The sequence below is a fragment of the Martes martes genome (assembly GCF_963455335.1).
Source record: "Martes martes genome assembly, chromosome: 10".
NCBI lineage: Eukaryota > Metazoa > Chordata > Mammalia > Carnivora > Mustelidae > Martes > Martes martes.
In genome coordinates this window covers 59,594,965-59,607,190 of record NC_137898.1, presented here as the reverse complement: position 1 = coordinate 59,607,190, position 12,226 = coordinate 59,594,965, and the positions used below count along the sequence as shown (strand labels likewise).

At 36.5% G+C, this 12,226-nt stretch overlaps 1 protein-coding gene across 2 annotated transcripts in view; it reads left to right on the top strand.

Annotated features, from left to right (window-relative positions):
* RAB6A (RAB6A, member RAS oncogene family) overlaps positions 1-12,226 on the top strand; it is a 95,039-nt gene that overhangs the window by 63,812 nt on the left and 19,001 nt on the right. The window contains exons 3-5 of one of the 2 annotated variants that reach the window (XM_080816049.1): positions 3,548-3,601; positions 5,194-5,299; positions 7,129-7,240. In XM_080816049.1, the coding sequence (XP_080672175.1) occupies positions 3,548-3,601; positions 5,194-5,299; positions 7,129-7,240 (272 nt within the window). Of the gene's footprint in view, positions 1-3,547; positions 3,602-5,021; positions 5,128-5,193; positions 5,300-7,128; positions 7,241-12,226 lie in introns of both variants that reach the window. The other variant, XM_080816050.1, reaches the window with a different exon arrangement.

Sequence of the window (12,226 nt, the reverse complement as noted above, 5' to 3'; positions counted from 1 at the left end):
ATGTGGGTCTTGATCCCAGGACCTTGGAATCATGACCTGAGCCAAAGGCAGATGTTTAACCATCTGAGCTACTCAGGCACCCCTTGCTTGCTTGCTTGCTTGCTTGCTTGCTTTTTTTTTTTTTTTTCTTAAGATTTTATTTATTTGACAGACAGAGATCACAAGTAGGCAGAGAGGCAGGGAGAGAGAGGAGGAAGCAGACTCCCTGCTGAGCAGAGAACCGGATTGGGGTGGGGGGCTTGATCCCACACCGGAGGCAGAAGCTTTAACCCACTGAGCCACCCAGGCGCTCCCCTTGCTTGCTTTCTTAATAAAAGTCTGTGTATAAATGAAATCTACAAAACACTAAAAAAAAATTAAAGACCTAAATAAATGCAGAGACATCCTAGGCAAAGGGATTAGAAGAATTAATATTGTTAAGATGTCGATACTAACTACTGAAAGTAATCTATGGATTTAATGCAGTCCCTATCAGATTTCTACTGCCATTTGTGTAGAAATAGCCGATTCTAAATTCCAAAAGCCAAAACAATCTTGAAAAAGAAAAGTAGGGCTCTTGGGTGGCTCAGTCAGTTTCTGCCTTCAGTTCAGGTCATGAACCCAGGGTCCTGGAATTGAGCCATGCATTGGGCTCCCTGTTTAGCGGTGAGCGTGCTCCTCCCACACCTCCGCCCCTGCTCATGCTTGCTCTCTCTCTGACAGATAAATAAATAAAATCTTTAAAAAAAAAAAAAAAAGGTAGGACTCATACTCCAGATTTCAGAATTTATTACAAAGCTACAGTAATCAGAGCAATGATAGTCACATAGACCAATGGAATAGAATTGGGAGTTCATAAGTAAATCCACATACCTATTGACAATTTCTTTTTAAAAAAATTTTTTTAAGGATTCATTTATTTTAGGGGTGCCTGGGTGGCTCAGTGGGTTAAGGCCTCTGCATACAGCTCAGGTCATGATCCCAGGGTCCTGGGATCGAGCCCCACATCGGGCTCTCTGCTCCACTAGGAGCCTGCTTCCTCCTCTCTCTCTGCCTGCCTCTCTGCCTACTTGTGATTTCTGTCTGTCAAATAAATAAATAAAATCTAAAAAAAAAAAAAAGATTTTATTTATTTTAGAGAGTGTGTGAGCCTGAACTTGTGCACAAAGCATGGGAGGGACACAGGGAGAAAGAGAAACTCAAGCAGACTCCCCATTGAGTGTGAAGCACAATGTGGGGCTAGATCCCAGGACCCTGAGATTATGATCCAAGCAAAAATCAAGAGTCGGACATTCAACAGACCAAGCCATGCTGATGCCGTACAAGGGATTTTCAATAAAAGCACCAGGCTCAACCTACAGAGTGGGAGGAAATACTTGAAAATTACATACAGGAGTAGGGTTAATATCTAGGATCTATAAAGAACTGCATATCAATAATAAAATGACAAACTCGGTTTAGAAATGCATAGGACTTGGGGCGCCTGGGTGGCTCAGTGGGTTAGGCCTCTGCCTTCGGCTCAGGTCATGATCTCAGGGTCCTGGGATCGAGCCCGGCATCGGGCTCTCTGCTCAGCGGGGAGCCTGCTTCCCTTCCCCTCTCTCTGCCTGCAGCTCTGCCTACTTGTGATCTCTGTCTGTCAAATAAATGAATAAAAAAATCTAAAAAAAAATAAAAAAATAAAAATGCATAGGACTTGAATAGTTCTTCAGAGAGGTTGTACAAATGGCCAGTTAGCACATGAAAAGATGCTTAACATTATTAGTCATTAGAGAACTGCAAATCAGAATCACAAAGAGATTCCATTTCCTACCTGCTAAAGATGAGTATTACAAAAAAAATCAAATTCTGGCAAGAATGTGGAAAAATTGGAACCTTCATGCATTGCTTTTGGAAACTTAAAAGTGGTACAGCTGCTGTGGAAGCCAGTGTGACATTTTCTCACAGTTTAAATAGAATTATCATATGGCCTAGCAATTCCACTGTTCAGTATATACTGAAGAACTGAATATAGGAACTCACAGCAGCCAAAAGGTGGACACAACCTAAATGTCCATTAATTGATGAATGGAAAAAGAAATTGTGGGATATCCATACATTGTGATAAATTATTGCTTATTGGGTACAGTTTTTTTTTTTAAGATTTTATTTATATTGCTTATTGGGTACAGTTTTTGTTTGAAGTCATAAAAAAGCTTTAAAAATAATATTGACAGTTATACATCATCATGGATATAATCAGTGCCATTGAATTGTACATTTAACATGGTTATGTTTCATTTTATTTTAAAAGAATTTATTTGAGAGAGAGAGAGCGAACACACATGAGCTGGGGGAAGGGTAAAGAGAGAGAGAGAAGCAGAAACCCCGCAAAGCAGGGAGCCCAATGCGGGGCTCGATCCTAGGACCCTGGGATCATGACCTGAGCTGAAGTCAGCCACCTAACCAACAGAGCCACACAGTGCCTCAGAATATCATATTTTATGATAAATGTTTTACCACAATTTAAAAATAAAATCTATCTGAAAAAATATATCAGTGTCAGAATAGGTTCATCAGCTGTAACAAATGTACCACTTTGTCTGGGGATGTTGACGATAGGGAGTGTTATGCATATGTGGGGGTAAAGGAGTATATGGGAATTCTCTGCACCTTTTAGTTTTGCTATGAACCTAAAACTACTCTCAAAAAATAGCATTTTAGGGACACCTGGGTGGCTCAGTCGTTGGGCATCTGCCGTCAGCTCAGGTTATGATCCCGGGGTCTGGCATCAAGCCCTGCATTGGGCTCCCTGCTTGGTGGGAAGCCTGCTTCTCCCTCTCCCACTCCCTCTGCTTGTGTTCCCTCTCTTGGTGTGTCTCTGTCAAAATCTAAAAATAGCATTTTTAAAAAACGGTTAAGATGGTTAATTTCATTTTATCACAACTTTATCACAACTTAAATATATATAATAAATAATATATAAACTATAATAACATAAAATATAAAATAATAATAAATATAGATATATAATAATCATTATATATTGGAAAGAGCTGGACTTTTATTCCCAACTCCACAGCAGAAGCTTTGTTCCCCTAGACAAGTTTTCTAACTTCTAACTTCCAGTATTGTTAGAATGATAAAAAATACGGATAGCAGTAGCTGCTTTGCAGAGATGTGTGAAGATTAGCGATGATGGTGTAAAAGGCCTAAAAGAATTCTTCAGCACATGTGCTTAGTTGATAGGAACCATTATCACTGAAAATTTTATTCATTTGTACTTGGCTATGACGTGTTTATTCATTATTTCTCCTACAATAATAATTACCCTTTGAACCCTAAACTGCCATTAAACTATTATTATTTTTTAAAATTTTATTTATTTATTTGAGAGAGAACACATGAGTGGGGGGAGGGGTTTAGGGAGAAGCAGACTCAGCAGGGTGTCCCACACAGGGCTCCATCCAATGGGATCGTGACCTGAACCAAAGGCAGACACTTAACTGACTGAGCCACCCAGGCACCCCCTAAACTATTTTAATTTTTATTTTAGTTTTTAACTTCTTTGTTTTATTCTGTTTTACAGGCAACAATTGGTATTGACTTTTTATCAAAAACAATGTACTTGGAGGATCGAACAGTGAGTAATGCTTTCAGTGTGCAATTTTCTGCAACACTCCAGGGTACAAAACGATAATCAAAGCTATAATCGATGATTATCACTATAAGAAGTTCTTAGCAAAGTTGAGAGAGTTAGTTTACAGGCTTTGAGAAAAACTATTATTAATGGAATGGTAGTACTTAGCATTTTGACCTAGCAAGTGAAATCCAAAGAGGAGAGAAAGTCAAGTTGTTTGGAAAATACTGAATGCCCTAGGCCTGCTAAATAAAATAAATAAAATTTGTCATTCTGATTTGGAAAAATGATAAGCAGCTTTGTGATAATGAAAAGTGTATTTTCATAAAGACATTAGAGCTGCTAAAGACTTTTTGAGTGCTGCTCTTGAGGCATTCAGAAGTATTTCATTTGATTATGACATAATTTGTGAATTTCAGAATTTTATTTGTCAGAATGTGATGTATACTGAAGTGATAGTGAATAGATAGAGGTAATGTGTATTTATTTGTTGGATTTAGACACCTGTCTTTTGGAATGCTCCCTTTACGCAATAGTATAAATTCTGTACTCTAGCCCACTGTCCCTGGAAGAGATTCCTATCAACTAAATAGTGACTATCTTAAATGTAATATTTTGGGACTTAGGCCCAAAAAACATTATTGTATCTCTAATGCTATTTCCTATTAGTGTGTGAAAGTTTTTCTTTTGGATATTCTCTTTTATGGTTTAATATATAGCATGTAATTTCTTAAATTTTCAAAGCTTAGAAATTGTTTATAATGGTAAAATAACTGAATGCTTGTTTTCAGGCTTTTCTTCCTCAAATGTAGATATGATAAAGTAAGAATGCAAAGAAATTTTTATAGAGAGTTGCAAAAAGATACTTCTCTGTTTTCTCAGGTTATATACAATGTTCTGGGAAGAAACATATAGGAGAAACATTAGCACAGTAGTCAGAGACCCAATTTCAAAGTGTTCTGGATCCAATAGAAAAGAGACACATTCTAGCTTCAGAGAGGCTTTCAGGGAGGCATTCATTCCTTTACTCTGATAGCCAGGGCTGCTCATTGGCATTTACCTTCGTTTTTCCGTTTTATGCTCACTATTTGAACATCAACAGTCTACTTTTTGCTATCTGGAAGGCATAAGATTCAAAGAGACATTATAGGGAGTTTAAAAAAAGGTGTATTTCTGATTCTGTGAAATCTTTCACATTGCCGTATTTAAGTCACGTATCTTCAGAGCAAGCAAATTTTTAATACTACTCCCTTTTGAAAAAGGAATTTTGTGTTATTTTCATTCCTCACGTCCCTACAACCTTTTGCATGAGTCTGCTTTTTACCTTCTTCCCACCTTCCCCCTTTTAAAAACATTATTTCTTTTTTCTTTTTAGTATGAGTTTGGTTTTTTTTTTTTTTATTTATTTTTTCCCATCCCACAGATCAGGCTGCAGCTGTGGGATACTGCGGGTCAGGAACGTTTCCGTAGCCTCATTCCCAGTTACATCCGTGATTCTGCTGCAGCCGTAGTAGTTTACGATATCACAAGTAGGTATTTTGCAACGGGTTGACCTTTCTTATTTTTCTTGCTTGTTTGACTGATTTTGTTGTTAGGTACGATTGCAATTATGGGACACAGCAGGTCAAGAGCGGTTCAGGAGCTTGATTCCTAGCTACATTCGTGACTCCACTGTGGCAGTTGTTGTTTATGATATCACAAGTGAGTGGGGGGGAATTATGCATTTCTAATCTTTCAACCTTTAGCCTAGCTGCATGCATGTTCTTGTCTTGTGCTTGTTTTCTATACTAGCATGTAAAAATGAGTTTTGTCATGGTAAACCTTATCATATACCAGCTAGGTCAGAAATATTTGCTTTGATGTTTGTACCAACTTTCTTTATTTCCACTGTGCCAGATTTTTTTGGCCTGGAAATTTTCCTTTAGATCTAATTATGAATCTTCTCCCAGGCTCTCTTAGTATCCTGATATCCCTAAGTCACACCATAATTATGGTTGGAAGAATTTAACTTTATCTCAGGTTTCTCAAAAATAAAATAATTTGCATTTAAGCCTCTTGCCAAAATTTTTCAGATCCTCCAAGGCTTTCTGTTGAGGCTATTAAAAGCTTCTGCTAGCCAACTTTTCTCTGCTTTCCGCTTCCAGCCATCCTCTCTATAGAGGAAGGCAGAGAGAACATAATAATGTGCAGTTTTCTAGTAATCATTTTCATTTGAATCCTATCTGGATTCTGTGACTGACTTTATTGCTAACAAATTGCACTTTAATTTCTCTCCAACAAGAAATTTTAAATAGGAGATTAAAACAAGTAATGATCCTTTTCTTTTCCCTAAGACTGAGTAATGCCTTTGGCATTTTAAGTGCCTATAAATTTTCCACAGAATATGGTAACTGACAGGGAAATGCTCTCTGATTAAAATTGTCTTTGTAAATTGATTTATTATAGATACTAGGGAATATTAAGCCATCATTCCACATAGTGGTCCATAATTTGTAGGAAAACCAGAATAATGTTAAATAAATAAAACCAGAATAATGTTACATCTTAAACTTACTTTAAAAAGAATCTTACATAAACTATTGGTTTGAGCTAGGTATATTCTTACTGTACATTTTTTCGTATCTGCTCAACCAGAAGTGATACCTACTTAATTGCAATGGCAGAATTATAAGTTTGCATTCAGAGACCTTTTTTGGAGGTGGATTAGGGGCTATATGCAATCTTTCTTTTCTTGAAGCTTTACTTTGGGTTGCTACTTGTTTAAAAAAGTGTATGTTCATTATTGTGCATTGACAAGTTTTGCAGCTTTAAAATGTTTGTGCTTACTTTAACCAAAGCAAGTGAGACCTTATGTATTTTTCTTTAAAAATTGTGCACATGTGGTTAAAATATTAGTAAACTGTTCTCTGAAGCTGCTGTAAAAAATACTAAAGTATTCTACTTAGAATCTAGTGCTAGGAAAAATGGATTTTGTTACAAGTGATTTTGGTGCATTAAACTAATGAACTTCAAGTTAAAGTGATCACAAACTGAATAAGCAATGCAAACAGAGTGGTGTTGAAAGCTGATTAAAGGCTTCATAAATTTTCTGGATGTGTTGGGATTTATTGGCTGACCTACTTTTGGAGATGCTTTCTTTGTCATGCTGGGTATGTGTAAGTTATCAAAAAAAACATTGTGGCAATGTGACACCATATTATCTGCCATAGCTGTCCTTAACATTTAAAAAATTTTTCCCCACCCCCCATTACATCTGGTACGTTACACTCATTGGTCATGTTCAAAAGTTTTAAACTACTATAAAAGGAACCTTGAGGACTTTAGTCTTCTTATTTGTTTATATCACTGACAGTTGTACTCAGATAAAATGGAGTTATATTGCAGGCACATTAAAAGTGGGTCCTAATGTGCCACCCTCTCCCCAACTTTTTGGGGTTTTTTTGTTTGTTTGGTTTTGGTTTTGGTTTTGGTTTATCACTTGGGGAGGCTTTGCAGTAACACTAATCTCTTTGTCCACCCTCCTATACCAGATGTTAACTCATTCCAGCAAACTACAAAATGGATTGATGATGTCAGAACAGAACGAGGAAGTGATGTTATCATCATGCTAGTAGGAAATAAAACAGATCTTGCTGACAAGAGGTATAGAGTGATTTTGTGTGTGTATCAGATGTTTGATTTCTTCGTTAATCAGCTTGTTATTTTTATTACTGAAGAATTGTTTTGAAAGGAAACATGTTTAATTCTTAAGTTTATACCCTACTTTTCTTCAGTGTGAGAACCTGAAATATAAATGTAAACATTAAACTCAGTCCTCAAAGGAAACTGAGTTTTTTTGTTTTGTGGAAGTCCATGTGTAAATAGCTTTTGTGCGAAATTGTTTACACATGGGGGGAAAAAGATTATTTACACATGAAGCTGGTAACTGTTTTGCATTTTTTAGGCTTCATAAACATGAACAATGTTCTGTTAAAGAACAAAATATTTTAAGAGCAAATCCTATCTTTAAAAATTATTCATAATGATGAAATGCACACTCTTTTGGTAGTCTTATAAATATTCATTATAATTCGGTGGTGTAGTTTTTCTTTTTTTAAATTGTATGGTTGAACCAGACTGTGTAGTTGAACTGAATAGCTTGATTGTGATACCTTAGTCAAATGAGCAAAGCCATATTCAAGTCACAGGATGCAAAATTAACATTCACTGTAGAACCCGTGGCTTGAATATCTGCTTTCAGCATCCCAAGTAATCTACTGGATATTTTTTCTGGTTTAAATAGTCTTGACCATTTTACTTAATAGTAGAAGCTTTTATTATTTGCTGTTCCTTTATTCATGAGTTGGATATTGAAATTCAGGTATTGAACTTGTACTATTAATTAAAATGTTGCAAAGAAAATCCAGTATGTTCAAAGGCTTGTAGAAATGTTAAGCCCATTTTTTCCATGGTACCTCATTTGGAATTGGCAGTAGAATGACAAAAAAGTCTTTCTTGATTTAAAAGTAAACTCAGAATATGAGCATCTTTCCTTTATGAAAATAATTATTTGGACATCAATTGGCATTATAAGTTTTCACTATTTTATTTATCTCCACTGTGAGAATTTGTAGATCATATAGGTATATATTCTTCTGGTAGAGAGTCCCTGGTTCATTTTTAAGTAGGAAAATTGTATATGTGAATTGTTTCCTGTTATAATAGCCAGAGTTATCTAAAAGGATGCATATAGCATCTGTTTTATTGTGTAATATTTCAATTGAGTACACAAATGCTAGAGACTTACCTAAATTATACTTAAAGTGATTTTTTTCCTCAAGGTAATATTTGTCCATTGGTTTGGAATTACTGTTTCTCAGCAGTTTTTGCCAGACCATCACTCTTTAATTTTAAAATGAATAAAAGATTTAAATGTTTATTTAAAAAAGCATTAGAAGAAAAATTTTTTGGTAGTAGGTGGGTGGCTCTTTATAAGCATGGCATGAAATCCTAAAGCCATAAAGAGAAAGATTGGTTAAGTCTGAATATATAAATACAAAGATCATATTCACCTGTTGAGAGAGAGCAAGAGCACAAGTGGAAGGGGATGGAGAGCAGAGGGAGAAGGAGAAGCAGACTCCCCACTGAGCAGGGAGCCTGACATGGGGCTCCATCCCAAGACCCGAGGATCATGACCTGAGCCAAGGGCAGATGCTTACCTGACTGAGCCACCCAGACACCCTGTAACTAATACAATTCAGGGATGAAACAGTTCAACAGTATCAGAATTTAAAATATTCATTGACTTGGGGCACCTGGGTGGCTCAGTCACATATGCTATCATGTGTAGCATGATATCCTTTTTGTTAAAAAAAAAAAAAAAGATGGTAGATATGTTTATATGTTCTTTTGCTTAGAACAAATCTGCGTAAGCATACATGGAATTTAACTGTCACTGTACATCGTTGGAAAGGGATTGGGATTATGGAGGACTTGACTGTTAATGATTGGTCTTCTAAAAAATTACTTTGTAATCAGGAGAAAATGTTTTAATAAAAATGATTCAAAGTTAAATGTCTTTATCACATTGAGAATTATATTATTTTGGTAAAAACTTGGAGGAAATACCAGAGTATATCTGTTTCAGCGTTTCAATATAAGCACCCCATTGTGTAGTATTTTCTGTCCTTTGTAGCCAGTGATTCCCAAATGTTCCAAACCTGAGAATCAGTTGGTAAATATGGCTTCTTAGACCCTCTTTTAAGATTCTGGCTGTGAAGGACCATGGTCAACTTTAAAAATTTTAGGGTTTTAAATTCTATCTCTAGATACTATAATTCAGTTAGTTCAGCGTGGGACCCTTGAATCTATATTTTAATGAGTCTTCCTAGGTGATTCTGACAAAATCAAACCATAGTTGGGACCATTGCTATAGCTAACCTTCAACCATTTTATCAGGGTGACTACTAGTTCTAAAACTAGGAAGAATTTCTTTTTTTTTTTTTTTTTTTAACTAGGAAGAATTTCTGTCTGGAATCATTTATGTGTAGGATAATCATTCACTTACAATAATCATTCAGAAGTATTTATTGAGTATCATTTATGTTTCAGAGGATGCTACTCTAGGATAGAATGGTGAACAAAAAAAGAAAAGTCTCCAAGGAACTTTTATTTCAGAGAATGAACCAGACAATAAATAAGTTAAAAAAAATAATAATTTTAAAATTACACAGTATTTTCTATAATGATACATGCTAAGAGTAAAAAATAAAGCAGAAAAAAGAAATTTGAAATGCCAAGTGTGAGTTTGAAATATTAGATGGGAGAGCAGTGGAAAACTTCATTGAGAAGATGACTGATAACTTTTGAGTACACATGCTGAGGAAGGAAAGGAGTCACTATGCCAATATCTAGAGGAGAAAAGGTTCTAAACTCATGGCCCAGAAAATGCAAAATCCCTGAGTTGGGAATATACTTCGTTTTTTTGATGAACAGCATGGAGCCCAAATAGGTGGTAAAGAGAATCATGGAAAGTGTAGGAGGTGATGAGGTTAAAAAAAAAAAAAAAAACAAGATCATAAAGGCCAGATCAAGTGGGGCAAAGTGAAGACTCTGAATGAGATCTCAGAGGGTTTGAGCAGAAGAGTAACTTTTCACAGATCAGTGTTTGCTCTGTTGAAAATATGTAAGAGTAGAAGTAAGGAGGGTAATCCAGACTGTAATTCAAGCAAGAAATGATGGACTTGGACCAGGATAGTGGCAGCTTGTGTGGTGATCAGTGGTCAAGTTCAGATATATTTTGAAGATGAAACTGTCAAGATACACTCATGTAATGGATAGAATACATAATGATAGACAGAATATGCAGTGAGGGAGAAGTTGAAGTCAAAATGACACTTAGATTCTTAGCCTAAGTAATTGTCATTAACTGAGATAGGGAGAGATTACATAAAGAGATGGTTTGGGATGGTATATCATGACTTCAGTTTTGGTCATTTTCTTTTCTTTTATTATTACCTTTTCAAAATATTTTATTTATTTATTTGAAAGAATGAGAGAGCATGTTAGAGCATGAGGTGGGGAAGGGGCAGAGAGAGAAGCAGATTCCCTGCTGAGCAGGGAGCCCGATGCGGGACTGGATCCTGGGACTCCAGGATCATGACCTGAGCCAAAGGCAGAGCTGCCCAACCAAGTTTTGGTCATTTTAAATTTAGAATTGCTAGGGGATGCCTGGGTGGCTCAGTTGGTTAATTGTCTCACTCCTAATTTAGGTTCAGGTCATAATCTTAGGGTTGTAAGATGGAACCCAGCTTTGGGCCCCGAGCTGGGCATGGAGCCTGCTTAAGATTCTCTCACTCCCCACTCCCTTCCTCCCTCCCCCCCCCCATAAATTCATTCATTCATTCATTCATTCATTCAGACTTGATATTAGATATCCTAACATCTAATTAGATGTCAGGTAGGCAGTTGGATATTGGAGTCTGGAGTTCAGATTAGCCGTCCAGGCTAGATATGTAAGTTTGGAAGTAATCACCATGTAGATGGTTTTTTAAAGCCACAAGACTGTATGAGATACCAAAGGAGAGATTGTAAATAGAGACAAGGTCCAAGGAGTAAATTTTAGGGCAGGTTCCTGGGATCGAGCCCAGTGTTTGGCTCCCTGCTCTGCAGGAAGCCTGCTTTTCCCTCTCCCACTCCCCTGCTTGTGTTCTCTCTATCGCGGTTTCTCTCTGTCAAGTAAATAGATAAAATCTTAAATTAATTAATTAGCCAATTAATTAATTGTTGATATATTTAGGACTAAAGATCTGCAGATTGTCAACTTATTTTCAGATGTGTGTTTTTTAAAATGTATATACACGCGGGGGCGCCTGCATGGCTCATTGGGTTAACCCTCTGCCTTTGGCTCAGGTCATGATCTCAGGGTCCTGGGATCGAGCCCCGCATCGGGCTCTCTGCTTGGTGGGGAGCTTGCTTCCCTCTCTCTCTCTCTGCCTGCCTCTCTGCCTACTTGTGATCTCTCTCTGTCAAATAAATAAAATATTTTTTTAAAAAAAGTATATACACGTGTAAATACATAGAGAATGAGGATAAAAATAAAAGAATATCTGTGATGTTCTCTTTGCTTAGAATATTCATTTTCTTCTTTCCTGACTTTTCCAGAGAGTGGAGAATTTCTGGAGTAGTATCTTCTTATAAATAAGAAGATAGTAGAATCTAGTACAGAGGTGTAAGTCTGGGGAGTAAGGACAGTTTCCTCCATAGTAGCAGGACTAGAGGTAGAATATAAGTATACACACATGTAGATCAGTGGATAGATGTGGTGAGAGCTTGTGGAAATTCTCTTGTATTGCTTTGGTTTTCTGTATTGTAGGAAGCAGGGTTTGTCAGCTGATATTTTAGATCCATTTAATTAGAATATTTGCATATTTATTAAATACCTGTGTGCCCGCTTGGCACTAGGAATACCAAGATAAGTGACAGTGTTTCACTTGAAGAGTGTATTACATTTTGAGAGGCACTGCTAATTATAATGCATTACCAAAAGCCCTATAAAATTTATCAAGAGACTTTAACATACATGTCTTTTGAGTCACTTGTTCCACTTAGAGAAATCCGCAAAATCCATCCTGAAGAAATGACCCACAG